Raw genomic sequence first — 14376 nt, forward strand, 5'->3', positions numbered from 1 at the left:
AATCGAGCGAGCACGACACGGGGTAGGTAGGGAGGGAGGGCTACGCTACTTCTTGTCAGGTAATAACGCTAAAACCGAATGGAATAATGGCAAAAGTACTTACTCACTGATGGGTTAAAGAAAATAAGTTGCCCAAGGCTTCAAATTACTTTGCTAGGGTATAAAAATGTAATAGAAATGCATATGGTGCATTACAGGCTACACATTTTAACTGTGGTGGATAAGCATGCACCGAGCAAATCGGAGGCTTTTCTTTTCTTCACATCTGGCTACTGTTTGGAGGCCTCTGTCTGTGAGTGAGGCCTGGCCTCTTTACACGTGCATGTTTCTGCATGCACAGTGCTCATGTGCTGTTTGTTGATTTACTTTGTTATGTCTTGCAGCAATCGTTCGCTTCCGCCCGGTCTGTCTCTCGTTACCCTGGTTTGATTTGATTACTTTACGGTCTCCCCTCCCCGAAAGGCTAAAACCCTGGCCTCCTCATCGCACACCAGCGCTCGAAAGCGGAGGAGAGGGGGAGCAGAGATGGTGGTGCGGATCCGGCTGGCCCGGTTCGGCTGCCGGAACAAGCCTTTCTACTGGGTGATGGCCGCCGACAGACGCTCCCCGCGCGATGGCAACCACCTCGAGGTCCTCGGATACTACAACCCGCTCCTCGGTTTCGTCTCCCTGCTACTACCCCTCGTTTTCCTCCTCCCTTATTAGGCTTAAATTATTTCTACCCCTTAGTTCCGTATGCACGAGTTGCTGTTCTGTTTAATCGTTTCTTGAACGAATTCTTGGTAATTTTTAGTCGACGTTGGGAGCATTTTTAAGAAAATAAGTTGAAATATGCCTTAGTTTACTTGCGATGAGTGATTGATATTGTCATTTATTTGGTTTGATGATCTTTGGTTTTGCATGAGCTTTGATGTGATTTGAATTGATTTGGGATTTTATTTGAACATATTGATTATGGACTAATTAAAATTGGAGTTGAAGATATGTGTTTGCTTGTCTCATGGTGTGCATGTGATGGATGCAACTTGGCGGTCAACAGCGGGATAATCGGAGCCAAACGGAGTGCTTGATGCCAGAATATCAAGGATGCCGAGTGGAGTCAAGGGTGATACTAGCTGAACACGTAGATGTCAAGCAAAGCATTGAAGATAGATGGAGATGACGTGTTGACAAAGTCAAGCAAAAGAGATACCGGTGCAAGTGACAAGGCGATCCAAGGGATCGAGAGCAGGAGAGATTTGCCTACGGTCAGAATCGCATGACGGAGTACACGTGTCGATATCGAAGCGCTTGCTTAATGTGTAAGCAAGACAGTGAGTCACGCTTTGAGAAGCGTGCAGGCGGTTTCACGTTTTGGTCTCAAAACTGTGGGAGGACTGGAGGAGTACATGGCATCATAGTGAAGCTTGCGTCGAGACGAAGCTAAGTCGTGAAGGCGCCGCGGCCGTCCCCTGAATAGAGAAGAAAATAGACTAAAATACCCTCGGTGATAGGTAGGAGTGTACTACAAGAAAGGGGTATTTTGGGAAAAATTTATGAAACTTAGTGGTCAAGTTTCCTATGCCTATAAATAGAGTGGGGGCTATGAGAGAGTTTGAACCAGCCACTTGAGCCATATTTGTGCTACACATTTGAGAGCTTATAGCTAAGGTTTTAAAGGAGTGCTTAGCCTATGTAATATGTGAGAGTTTTGAGAGTTAAATCTTTGTAATCCGTCTAAAATATGGTTGATTTCTTTGAGTAATAAAGTTTATGTTTTTACATATACTTGAATTCCCCTCCTTCTAGTTTCCCTCTATTGGTTCACTTGCAAGTTTTCGGTGTTTCTTTATGATTTTCGTTTTGATTTTTGAACTGAATTTTCAGCACCTTGGGAGGTTGCTCTTATTGTTGCTAGAGGCATAAAAATTCACATACGAGTGTACACTCATGGGTCTTGAGTACACTTGCCTCTAGATCATCAACTAGGAGAGGTTCCTTGTCTAGTGAGCTTTTCTTTGAGCTGCAGTTTTTCACATTTACAGAGTTAGTTTTCTTGATGCTAGTGGCTTAAACACTCACATACTCATGTATTTGAGCGGGTCTTGAGCCTCCTTACCACTAGACTATCATCTTGAAGGATAACCTTATCTGATGACCATCTTCTCTAATTTCTATCTAGTTTCTATGAAAGTTGCAAGTTTTTGTGCACAAAGATACATGGAATAGTTTTGAATGAAACCTATGGTTTATATTCCATCAGTGGAGTCATGTTACCATGGAACTAATCTTATTGTTTTGTCTCTCTGATTCTTTTGCTTCCGCTTGAGCATTTTGAGATGCGTTGGGTGAGAAATAAGAAAATACCATCTATTTCAAAAGATATTTGTTGAAATGGCTATTCACCTTCATCTAGTAGTCATTCTCGGTCCTACAATTTTATCTTGTAAATCATGTACTAGTTGTTTAATTGCGCACTGTTGGTATGAGTAGAGTATATGTCATGGAATTATACGGTGAGTCGGTTTCTTTCTCGAAATGGGGTATTACGCAGCTTCAATGGTTGGAACCAAAATAACAGAATTTCACAACGGACAACGGTGAGTATTGATAAGTTTGCTGTTTTGTGTTGCTGTTTGCAGGGCAGGATGTTGGCAAGAGGATGGGGTTGAAATTCGATCGAGTGAAGTGAGTACACCTGCACTCAGTTGTCCTTTTGTTACAGAAAACGATTATCGAACTAGTTGGTTAATAGTCATGACCTACTTATCTAACTGTTTGAGAACTTGGGATGTGCAAAGTGCCAGAGGATTCCTAGCATTACCTCTTTTTCTTTTTTGGCTTTGTTATTGAACTAGCTATTTGACTTTTTTTCTTTTCTTAGAAGAATACGTTTTTAATCAGTCAGGCTAGCTACATGACTAGTCATTAGTAAAGATTCTTTCTGATTTTTTGACCTTTGAGATGAAGAAAATATCAAATCACGACTAGTTCACCCATCCACAGTTATTGTTCAAAAGTTCCAAATCCAGTGTTGCTAACCTCTAAGTAGTAGTTTCCATATCTCAAATGATTCACTGAGTGCTTAGGACTTTGCATGTCCTGTTGCGCTCCTCTTATGGATATGTTCAGGAAGTAGTTTTTTTGCACGACGCAACCTTGTACCCTTTTCAAACCTATCGACTTGACATCAGTCAGTAGCAACCAGCTTGAAATGTTATCCGCATTTTAGTATCGTATCCTTTCTATCTGAAAGCTCAAATGTTATCTGGAGCATGATAGCAAAGAGTACTTTGAGGTGAATTGCCTGTTGAAATTGCGCTACTACGCATAGACATAACAGGCATAACACACAGAATCAGAATTGTCATTGAGCACTATGTTTTTATAACCCTTCTTCAAGGGTTACAGCAGATGTGTGATCAAACATGCAGTAACTGCTCCCATGGTTCAACCCAACTGATGATTCGGTACCCATAAATATTCCTCCATTGTGTATCATTGTATCCTCTAGGCAACTACCAAGCCGAATGGCATTCCTCCCTTGCTAGCCAGTTTTGTGATTGTTTATGCTGTTGTGATTTTTGAGTTCATTATTACTTTGGGTCCTACAAAGTATCTGTTTTCGTACTTGTTACTGATTAGTGGGTACAAAAAGAAACATATGTTCGGACTGTAGAGACAGTATTTTTCTTTAGAACATGTATATGTCCAGATACATGGCCACGATGTGTAATAAGTGCTGTCTTCAAATGGAATGAAGCTAGAATAATTTACTAAAAGTGTTATTAGGTTGTTATTCTCTGATAACTATTGTCTTGCTGCAGGTACTGGCTGTCAGTTGGGTCACAGCCATCAGATCCTGTGCAGCGCATACTCTTTCGTGCAGGAATTCTACCTCCCCCTACCATGCTAGCTATGGCGCGCAAGGGCGGGCCTCGCGGTAGACATCCTATTGATCTGATGACTGGACGCCCTTTGGATCTTGAAGGTGTCACAATTGTGAATGATCCTAGCACTCCAGATGTTGGTGATGGAGCACCCAATGTGGCTGCATGAATGAGGCATGACAATTCTATGTTTTAGTATAATTCTGCTTGATAAGGACTTGTTTTACCATTTATTCCTTCTGATTGGGCTGTGAGCTTGCCACTATTTCACAATGTGAGAACCTTTTTAGCCAAGTGACAGCTGATCACTACTCTGTGCATTTGAAGTTTACTCTATATATGCTCTTCTAGTTTCCTTGTACTTTAATACTCTTCATTATATCTCAATGGAATTTGGACCTGAAAAATTCATAGGTTGATCTTTGTTGACTATTCATTCATAGGCTGTATGTGAGGTTTAGAGATTTTTATCGTTTGTCGTGCTAGTTATTGTCCTCTTCAAGGGTGGTGTGACGGCTAAGCAAGGCTTATTCTGAGTATGAGTATATGTGATAATATTGAGAGATACTTTTGTTGTGAGGTATATACTGTGGTAGCTGCATCATAATTAATTTCTTTGAAGCATAAAGTTAGTTGTCCATGGATGGTTATTCTTTTTGTCATACCCAGTCAGAAGCGATGCTTTTATCCGATCTGATAGGAAAGATGATATTTTTGTTTTCTGGATCTACAAAGGTAGCAGGTGGCCTCTATTTAGATACCTATGCTGCTGTTTATACTTTATATTGATGAAATGATTCAGTAAAGTGAAGTAGAATGAGTACCATTGTGTGTCAGAGATTGATGCCTTTCTTGTACTGATCTTACTGCTGCAAGGCAAGTTTGCCCACCTGAAAGCAATGTTCAGACTTCAGATTGATCTAGTGTTCTTTTCTTTTGAGGACTATTGATTCAGTGTACTGAAATCGTCATATGCAAGTAGGGGGGTGGTACAATCATACAGGTCGTACTTGTGGATCATACATGCAGAGAACATGAATAAGTGTTGTTTTGGTTATGATCCTTATGTACAATATAGATTGGTTACGATTGATAAAAACAACGTATATCTAATAAGGAATTAAGGTATATACACTGTGACAAGTCCTATTAGTAGGGTCCTAATACCATTTTTCACTTTTATCCCTTGCATTGTTACATAAGGTATTTCTTCTCTCTGAGGCCACCCCATGCATGCAAAATTCTAAAGCAAGCTCACCAAGAAACCTTTTCTTTGGCATCTGCAACCCAAAACATTTTAAAGCATGCACCCATGTCCCAAATCTCTCCTCAATTGCCTCCAGTCCTGTCAAGAACATAACGTGAATTAGTGACTAGTGAAATTCAAGTCAAGAGTACTTCAAGATCTGCAGTCCTGCACCATGGAAGCACCAAGAAGTTGCAGCTCACCATGCTGCTTGCTCATCTTTGTGTTAGCACTGGCCCGTTGGTGCAGCATCTCAATGGCCACCTGTACCTTCACCATATCGAACTACTGCTCCCAGCCCATATGGCCAGGGACACTCGCCGGCGCGGGCACACCGCAGCTGTCGACGACAGGGTTGAGGCTCGACCCTGGGCAGACCGTGCAGGTTCCGGCGCCGACGGGGTGGTCCGGCCGGATGTGGGCGCGTACTGGCTGCGTGTTCGACGCGAGCGGCATGGGCGCGTGCCAGACCGGTGACTGCGGCGGGCGCATGGAGTGCGCCGGCACCGGCGCGACGCCTCCGGCGACACTGTTTGAGATCACGCTGGGGAAGGGCGCCGCCGACCTGGACTACTACGACGTGAGCCTCGTGGACGGGTACAACCTTCCGGTCGTCGCCGTCCCGCGGGAGCGGCAGGGCGGCGGCTGCAACGCCACCGGCTGCACGGCCGACCTCAACCGCTGTACGTGCCGCGCACCATTCATGCATTCATGTCGTGTAACACGTGCTTGTTTTGATATGTGAAACCTGGTATCTGTGTGTGTGACGCAGCGTGTCCCAAGGAGCTGCAGGTGGACAACGGCGGCGGAACGGTGGCGTGCCGGAGCGCGTGCGAGGCGTTCGGGCAGGACAGGTACTGCTGCAGCGGCGCATACGCGACGCCGACGACGTGCCACCCGACGGCCTACTCGTCCATCTTCAAGTCGGCGTGCCCGCGCGCGTACAGCTACGCCTACGACGATGGCTCCAGCATCTTCACCTGCAACACCGCCGACTACACCATCGCCTTCTGCCTCCCTCCCTCCGGGTAATCTCGCCGGCGTCTCAGAACACTGTTTGCTGCCAGTAACACTGATCGGAACCAAGAAACACTGACATGCGCTTCTGATCTCACCAATTCTGACGAACCAACCAAGAACTCATCCTTGACGTCTGCCAAAAGTTCAGACTTCAGATTCAAATGGGCTTTTATCTTGATACAGGTTGCAAAAGTCTGATCCTGTTCCGCTCGGATCGCCGCCGGCCGATGGGCAGAGCACCAGTGGCGGCGGCGGCCCTGTTTACAGCACGCCGCCTCCTACTACCGACAACAGCGGCGTCGGAAGCACCAACCAGCAGCCGCCTCGGACTGCCAATGGTAGTGTTGGAAGCACCTATCAGCAGCAGCCGTGGATGATGCCGTCGTCAGCGAGCACGCGACGCAATCAGTTGTGGCTTCTGCTGCCTGCAATGCTTCTGTTCCTTTCCTGATCGCACTCTCACCAGGAACGTATTCAGGCACAGATCTTGTAGATTCACTGACAGTAGTTCCCTGGACTCCTCGTGTATAGTACAGCAGTGGTAAAATCTGTCAAGCAACTCGATGCTGGTATTTCAATAAGAAGGAAACATGTACAGATTGGATTCATTTATGTAGATTATGGGAAGTAAAATAGAGTAAAAATTATTCATTTATTCCATGAAATTGCAAAAAAAAACCAAAAGTAAAATAGAGTAATAAACGAGCTGCACGTCTTTTTTTTTTTCAAACTTACTCTCCATGAAATATGATGCAAATGATATTATTTTTGAAAACAAATTTCACAAAATGTCTTGAATTGTCTCTAGTTTTTTTTAGAATTTTTTGTGATTTTTTTTTTTGAATTTTTGAGGATGTTTTTGCAACAAAATCAAACCTTTGGGAGGAGGTTGCAACAAAACAATTTTTGGGGAAGTCAAAACCCAAGTGACTTTTGGGGGGTTTTGCATTTTTCCCTTGTTTTTATGTGGATTTGTAATTTTTCAGAGCCCACCTGTGACCTTAACTGTGTTAAATAACTTAAATCCACTGAATGTTCACCGCAGGTTAGTGTTAAATCTCACCTTAACGCTGATTTCTTTTTTCTTGTGAGGAATCAATTCTTGAAGAAATAGGATCTAGGATCACAATTCACAAGCAGACAAAGAACCAAGACAATCAACTAAGTTTACGTAAAAAAACAGCTTTATTATATAGAATCTGTTTTACACGTAATCTACTGTAATGAAGGAACAACAATAGGAGCCGGAGGCACTGACGGCTCCAACGGCCAGCATTCCCAGTCGCCATTCTTGTTCTGAGACAGAGAGAAGTGCTTGGGTATCCAGACCTCTCCTCTCTCATTCCTCTCCTTCTGAAGCTTCCTGGCTCTGTCTTCTACTCGTCGCTTCGCCTGGTGAGCTTTCTCCCAGTCCTTTCTCCAAATAGCCTCACTGACTTCGCCCCAAACCACGGCAGATTCTGAAGATGACAAGCCCTGTAATAACATGATCAGCATCAGCATAAGCATTACTCTTTTGCAACTATGTCAAACTGTTTCTTTCCTAGAGATGACAGATGTGTCAGGCAGAAAGTGTATAATCTCAAATTTTATCTTGCTTCAGACACTCGCATGAACTTTCAAAGAAAAGCATGTAAATTCTACGGTTCCAGTACGCACAACTGACAATGCAACGATTATCAGTAAGACGTTAACGCCATTATCAATAAGACTGAGACAATGTAATTTATGTTCTTACAGAAGAATTTTTTTACCTTTTGGTCTTCAACCACCGGTGTACTGAGGTTAGCAATGGCGCGCTCCGCATCATACAAAACCGAAACCTTCCCAGTGCTCACATCCTTCAACGAAACAGTTCTATCCCAATGCCCATCAATCTCGTAGACAGCATCACCTGATCCTGAACGAAAAATTCTGCCCTTCACGCATGTCGCGTCGCCTCCGAAGCCGAGAAAAGATCGGCTTCTGCAGTAGCTCAGTTCAGCCTCAAGCCCGGAGTCCTTGCAGACGACCCTGACGTTCCCTGACCACTCCACGGACGGAGCCGGCAGCAGCCTGATGAGTAGGTTCGGGCAGTCCACCTCGTACCTCTCGTTGAGCTTCAGGAGCCTGACCTCCCTCTTGCCTCTCACCGTTGCTTCTACGCTGGTGCCTTCAGAAAAAAGGAAAATGTTCAGATATTCAGGTGAGCAAAGCTCATGTTGCTTCAAGGGCAATGCCGTGATGAAAATTGGGGATTTCTTCGCTGTCCAATTGGCGTACCGTAAAATTTTGGGGCTGGGCTTTGGCACCACACGAGCTCAACGTTTCCGCCGTCGTCGGTCGCGTGCAGAGCAGAGACCGGAGGATGATGGGAAACCTGAAGAAAAAAAAACTTTTTTTGTGAATACTGCAGTTTCTTTTATACAAATTTTCATCAAGAAATCGAGTGTGAAGAACTGCAGAAGGACACATGTGCCTGAAATGAAAATGCACCTGCTCGAGGAGGACGTTGAGTGATCCTGTGGAGACGTGGTGCGTCTCCCCGAGCACCGGGTTGTACGGCGCGAAGCCGAAGATGGGGGGCCTCGTCGTCGAGATGCTCCACGCGACGACCGACGTGAGCCGCTGGAGGCTGTCCTTCCCCCCGGCGCACCTGGCCAGGTAGTCCTCGCCGGCGCAGTAGACGCCCTCCCCGTACATCTGGAGCTGCGATTTCGGCAGGTTGAACGTCGCCGGCAGCTGAAAGTTTCAGAGACAACGGCAAGCATGAACGCATGATTATTGTGACTACACATTGTTAAAATGCTATAACGATCGTGATCGTCATTTCCAGTGCAGATTCTCTTTCTGACAAAAGAAAACCTATCACCAACTCCTGACAGTGAGGTGCATGGAAAGGACCAACTACAACACGCTGAAGTCGCATGTCGAGTTGTCGACACCACAACTAGCTCCACATCATCTTGGGAAGTTGAACTCTAGAGCGGTGGTCAGTGAGATGAAACAGTCACATCCAAATTCAAAGTCGTGCATACCGCTACCGTTTTGAAACTGAAACTCGTTTCGTTGCTTAGTTGACCCTCACCTACTCAAAATGGCGTAGCTAGATCTTATTTGACAGAGCTCAGCTCCGAGATCTATATAAGATTTTAAAATTTATATAACAAAATAAAGTAGTTTAAATATTATTTTTAATCTAAAATAAATAACCTGTCTATAGATCTAGCTTCAAGAATTTCTAGAACCAACGAAGACTTCAAAAATTTCTAGAACCAACAAAGACTAACTTTAGAAATTCTTAGAGCCGTAGCTCTACCAAACAAGACTTTAACCTATCAGCATCCCCAAATTATACTGATTTTAAGCGAGTAAATTACTAGTCATCCAACTTGTGTTCTTCCCCTCTCGAGATGGGAGCTCCACTTGGATCGATGCACTTTGGAAGGTTGCTCAGCATTTAGCCAGTAGGATCAAAAGTCTGATAGACCCGTACACAAATGCAAGTTTCAGTTCAGTGAGCAGGTTTGAACTTTTGATAGTACCTCGAAGTGTGATAGGTCGGATCCTGGCAGAACGTTGCGGAACAGGCTGAGCACCCGCTGCACCAGGTTCGCCGGCCGGAGCTCAGCCGCGAGGCCTCCTTGCAGCGATAGCGGCGGTGTAAGCACCGCCGTGCATGTCGCTGCCGCCGCCGCGTCGCCCTCCGACTCAACCTGCATCAATCAATCAACGCTCCGTTAGGTTCTGCAGAGCTTGCTTCATTTCACCATTAGATTATCATTGCTGTCATTAGTAGATCCTAATTAGAAATGGGCGGCCAGGATCCGAGGGTCGGGAAACGGCAGCGGAGGCAACGAGGTGGGCAGGGCACGCTCTGCATGGCGGCGCGGCGCCGAGACCCTGACAGTGTTGGAGCAGAAGTGCAGAAGAAGACAGGAGGGAATAGTGGCAAGAAAATATTTGGCAGGGCATGCGAAGGTTCCAAATGGCAAGGTAAAGAAATGGGTGGCAGACTGGCAGTGTCCCTTGCGCGTTGCTCTCGAGGCAAGGCAAGCAAGAAACGGCTAGGAGAATGGCGGTCGATCCAGAGCGGCCGGTTCCAAGAAATGCCTGGGCCCCGTGTATTGACCAAGAAATCTTCTTGTGTAGCATGTGTACTGTACGTTGTAGGTAAAGGGTATACAATTGGCCCGTGTATGTTTGTACTATTTTTTTTCATAAAGTCTCTTGTGGAAAGGGAAGAGCAAATTGGAAAAGGAATATCACAGATATTATTGAGAGGAAAAGGAATATCACAGATATTATTAGAAAAATGCAATTCTACGAATGTTCTATCTCGATCTACTATCTCTCTAACTTGATATTTATCTATCCATTAATTTTTTCATACCTCTATAATTTATTTATTTATTTCACGAATGTTAAGTAAATGAACGGTAGCCGTCGACGCCGGCGTAAGCCGCGCCGATGGTCAACTGGCCACCGGCGCAAAGGTTCGCGGCAAGGAAAGGAAGGAAAGCAGGTTATTTCTTCCTCGAAACAGCGACGGAAAGCGAACGCCTTTGTCGTGCAATCGTGCCCGTCGCTTGGAGAGCGCTCGGCGTCGCGCTCCTGGTCGGTCGGATTTGCCGGCCGCCGTGTCCGTTCGCTATTCATGCGGCTGACGACGAGGACCAGGGAGCGCGGCTCTCGCCAGCGCAGCCAAGCACTCAAGCGCGGGCCCGGAGGTCGGCGGAAAGCGCGCCGCGCGGCGAGGGGAAAGGGAAGCTAAGGACGAGTGGACGGCGCGGATCCACAAACAATTGGGGGAGCGAAACGAAACGAAGCCTTTTCTTTTAGACAAGGCGAAAAGCGATCGAGGGAAGGAAGGCCACAGCTCGCCGGGCACCGAGGGAATCTTGGAGCTGCTGCGGCCGCTGCCATCGCCGGCGCCGGAGGGGGAAGGGGAGAACGCGGCGTTTCATTCTCGGATTAAACCGTGCTGCTACCTGCTAGCTGCAGCTCGAGAGAATGGAATCGAAGAGCAGGCGGCATATGCACACGTACCATTTGGACGGGCGCGGGGCGAATCTGATTCCAATCGAGCTACCTGTGGTTGATGATCAGTCTCCTTCGGCTTCGATCTCTCTTTGATTTCTTTCTTCCTCCAAGCTAGAAATAAGTCCTCCCCCCCCCCCCCCCCCCTCAACCCTCTTCTCGGCGCGTGTTCGACGCAATATTAAGCTCCTCCAATCCTCTCCTCTCCACTCCTTTCTTTGGCACCTCACTTCGGATGCGCGGCCACGTCTACTTATATACACGGCAAGCTAGTCGCTGAGCCGGCGATGACGTCGTCTCCTTCGTGTCGACTCCCGTGTGAAACCAGTTCTTTGGACCACATATATATATTGGATATACAGATGTATCTTGCTCGAAGCCGAAAGCACGACGTTATCTCTCCTCCATGTGGAAGCTTAGGGGCCGATTGATTGCCCATCGGAGGATCATGTCCCGCGGATACATATAAGGAGTGTTTAGTTTACCTGAAGAGATTTTACAGGACTATATTGTACGCTGACACATATAAGGTGTGTTTAGTTTATTGGAGGAGATTTTATAGAGCTATACTGTATAAGTAGGTTGAGCGAACATGCTGAGTGGGGTTGTTGAAAAGAATAATATTTATTTGGTTGTATTTGTTTAGATAGATTGAGTTGATTTTTTGTTTGGTGGCTTAAATCTGAGGTCACATGAGCGGATGTAAGAGTTAAGATTATGATTAGTTATTCGTACTAATATGATTTTATGACACTGATAAATGAGTGCTGCCTGTATTCTTCGGGCTAGACTGCAGAGTGAAACTTGAATCGAGCTTCACTCTTGAGGTATGATAAGATCGTATATTTGTATCTGTTGTGCCAGGCTAAAACAATAGATACAGATAATAAACACTCTTTTATATGAGATTATACGTATCTATCGAGTTAAGATGAGGAAGATTAAAACAACCAAACATATAATCTTAAGTAGGAACGTCTTTTGTTGCTCGCACGCACTATTCTAGCGTGACTTGATATATGCAAATATATGTTCTCAGTCTGACCTAATGGATGCAGACTACTTTATCCACTCATCTAGATGGATCCACTATCAAAAAATTACCTTCATACAAATAACCTATCACGGTCTTAGTTTTTATATTCATTCATACGACATCAGACTCAGTCAACTAAATAAAAATTCAATTCAAACTATCCTAATAGATATAAACAATCAAATAAAATATTTCTTTTAATAAATATAACTCTACTCGATCTATATATACAATTCATACGAATAACCGATTACACCTTTAGCTCCGTCGTCCTCGTCGTTGCAATCAGATGGAGTTCTGCTCCTATCTAGTTTAATCAAATCTGTATGTGAAATAGACCTATTCCCTGCTGATTTTCTGATTAAACTAGTCAGCCACTTGCTGACTCCTGCATGCCCGTTGTTTGTTCTAGTTCCGGTGCTTTGGTTATTCTAGATCTCCTTTTGCTAAAGCTACGTCGGTTCTTCCAATCCTCATCAGGTGATGGACATCAGGATATGGTATTGTAGCATCAGTACACACTAGTTAGTCATGACGCGCATAGAACTAGACGGCGGATGGATTAGTTACCTGTCTTCTGTTGCTTGGTTCGCTTCATTGCTTGCCCCTGTCTGTCGCCGCGGGCGTTGGTCGGTTGGAAGCGGGCGACGACGCGGGGACGCCGCACCAGCAGCGGAACCGAGGGAGTAAATCTAACATAGTTGTACTTTCTATTTATTACTATTTTTTTACATACGTCTTTCTACTGCATAGTCTACTTTAAAGACTATTTAAAATATGGAACAAGAGTAAAACTCTCACTAGCTCCTTCTAGTTATGAAGTTTTACAACTGAGTTACTTATTACATATTAAACTCTAGATTCGATCTTTAGCTGTTTTGTTAAATTAGATTTTTAATGAAAAATGATGTACTTATGGATAGCGAGGCATGATAACTTTTTCAATCTTCAAATTCTGTTCACTAGATGATGCGGGAATATGAGCATGCGTGACTCTACTTAGTTGTGTACTGGTGTTAAAAAAAGAGGGGATCATGAGAATCCGCAGACGCTAATTATATTTCTTTCATTTCGTTTTTTTATTTATTTTTTTTCGTTCTTATTTCTTTTATTTTCTCTTATCTTCAACAACTTCCTTTCGAAAGAAATAGCGAAGAAAAATAAGAGAGAATTTTGTCCTGAAAGAAATGATCTTGAGAATCCCGTCGTAAAATGAATCGTGAAAGAAAACCGTTAGAGCGCTAAGGGAACGAAAATTCTTTCACGACGAGAATCTCACCCACAAAGAGAAGCTGTTGGGCGTGACTAACTGATCTGGTTTGGTTCGGAGCCACGGCAGTGCATCGCTTCCGGCATGAGTGAGAAGGAATGCAACCAAGGAACGAGAGCGTGGTTGGGAAACACCGCACCGGTCGCCGTGGAATCTGGCTGCTCGTCCGGTCTTTTTCTGTGCTCATGGCCATCGCAGTTTTTCTCTGATTCGAATGCAAGAATTTGGAATCTAGTTGCGAGAAGGTTTAGACTATTCTAACAGTTTTTCTTCGAGAGTTACGTTCCATTTGTGAGAAGATTCTAGTGGTCCTTTTTAATGCTTTAACGATTTTTTAAAAAATCATTTTTTATTTTGTAATTATCTCTATTTTCATTTCGTGAATCTTTCAAAATGAAACTATTGAAGATGAACGAAAATAAAGAGAATAAAAATAAGAAAGAAAATTATGAAGATAAGGAAATGAAAGGAAAATTGTTGGAGATGGCGTTACTATGGCTTGGCTAAGCGTACACAATGGACTGAGCGTAAAAACATCTTACCAATTCGGAATTTGTTTTTTTATAACAAAATTGAAATTTATTATTTAAAGAGAATTTAGAATTTGACATGAGATTGCTTTGGGACTTCGAGCCCATAAGCATAGCTTTCACAATAACCGGCCCAACAGCCCCCCACGAATCTAGGCCGGGCCCAGTTCTCATCCGGTTTTAAAACCGTGACTTTTTATATTATTTTTAAAATTAAAATTTTAAAATATATTTGTTTGTTTAAAAAATTATAAATCTAAACTCCTATCACCCGAAGGTAACAAACAGATTTAAAAATATTTTTTTTATTCCAATACTCTCAAAATTCAAAATACTATTGAAATAGTTATAAAAATTCTTAACTAGTTTTGGTGTAGAAGATGCTA

General features: G+C 44.1%; 3 protein-coding genes across 4 annotated transcripts; 2 read left to right on the forward strand and 1 right to left on the reverse strand.

Annotated features, from left to right (window-relative positions):
- Positions 1–525: 525 nt before the first annotated feature.
- On the forward strand, positions 526–4038 carry LOC133898654 (small ribosomal subunit protein bS16m/bS16c-like). The gene is made up of 3 exons (XM_062339335.1): positions 526–658; positions 2622–2667; positions 3807–4038. Exons 1-3 carry the CDS (start codon positions 526–528, stop codon positions 4036–4038), a joined length of 411 nt encoding a protein of 136 aa, XP_062195319.1.
- Positions 4039–5290: 1252 nt separating this feature from the next.
- LOC133899064 (pathogenesis-related thaumatin-like protein 3.5) lies at positions 5291–6296 on the forward strand. Its single transcript, XM_062339978.1, has 2 exons — positions 5291–5798; positions 5888–6296. Exons 1-2 carry the CDS (start codon positions 5291–5293, stop codon positions 6145–6147), a joined length of 768 nt encoding a protein of 255 aa, XP_062195962.1. The 3' UTR covers positions 6148–6296.
- Positions 6297–7297: 1001 nt separating this feature from the next.
- Positions 7298–11362, reverse strand: LOC133899063 (oxysterol-binding protein-related protein 4C-like). 2 transcript variants are annotated; one of them, XM_062339977.1, is made up of 6 exons: positions 11164–11362; positions 9660–9830; positions 8611–8856; positions 8398–8494; positions 7890–8287; positions 7298–7611 (listed from the first exon to the last, which is right to left on the reverse strand). In XM_062339977.1, exons 1-6 carry the CDS (start codon positions 11164–11166, stop codon positions 7351–7353), a joined length of 1176 nt encoding a protein of 391 aa, XP_062195961.1. In that variant the 5' UTR covers positions 11167–11362; the 3' UTR covers positions 7298–7350. The 2 variants fall into 2 exon arrangements, with proteins under 2 accessions (XP_062195961.1, XP_062195960.1); XM_062339976.1 differs by lacking the exon at positions 11164–11362 and having other exon boundaries at positions 9660–9836.
- Between the last annotated feature and the right edge of the window lie 3014 nt (positions 11363–14376).

Source organism: Phragmites australis, chromosome 18, assembly GCF_958298935.1.
Source record: "Phragmites australis chromosome 18, lpPhrAust1.1, whole genome shotgun sequence".
NCBI classification, from domain to species: domain Eukaryota; kingdom Viridiplantae; phylum Streptophyta; class Magnoliopsida; order Poales; family Poaceae; genus Phragmites; species Phragmites australis.

What these genes read in the sequence shown, in the direction of transcription:
- LOC133898654 (XM_062339335.1), top strand. Translation starts at nt 526, where the DNA reads ATGGTGGTGCGGATCCGGCTGGCCCGGTTCGGCTGCCGGAACAAGCCT. An exon ending in ATACTACAACCCGCTCCTCG is followed by an intron (nt 659 to 2,621) that starts GTTTCGTCTCCC and finishes TGCTGTTTGCAG; the next exon opens with GGCAGGATGTTGGCAAGAGG. An exon ending in TTGAAATTCGATCGAGTGAA is followed by an intron (nt 2,668 to 3,806) that starts GTGAGTACACCT and finishes GTCTTGCTGCAG; the next exon opens with GTACTGGCTGTCAGTTGGGT.
- LOC133899064 (XM_062339978.1), top strand. Translation starts at nt 5,291, where the DNA reads ATGGAAGCACCAAGAAGTTGCAGCTCACCATGCTGCTTGCTCATCTTT. An exon ending in CACGGCCGACCTCAACCGCT is followed by an intron (nt 5,799 to 5,887) that starts GTACGTGCCGCG and finishes TGTGTGACGCAG; the next exon opens with CGTGTCCCAAGGAGCTGCAG.
- LOC133899063 (XM_062339976.1), bottom strand. Translation starts at nt 9,836, where the DNA reads ATGCAGGTTGAGTCGGAGGGCGACGCGGCGGCGGCAGCGACATGCACG. An exon ending in CCGACCTATCACACTTCGAG is followed by an intron (nt 8,857 to 9,659) that starts GTACTATCAAAA and finishes TGAAACTTTCAG; the next exon opens with CTGCCGGCGACGTTCAACCT. An exon ending in CGGTGGTTGAAGACCAAAAG is followed by an intron (nt 7,612 to 7,889) that starts GTAAAAAAATTC and finishes ATGTTATTACAG; the next exon opens with GGCTTGTCATCTTCAGAATC.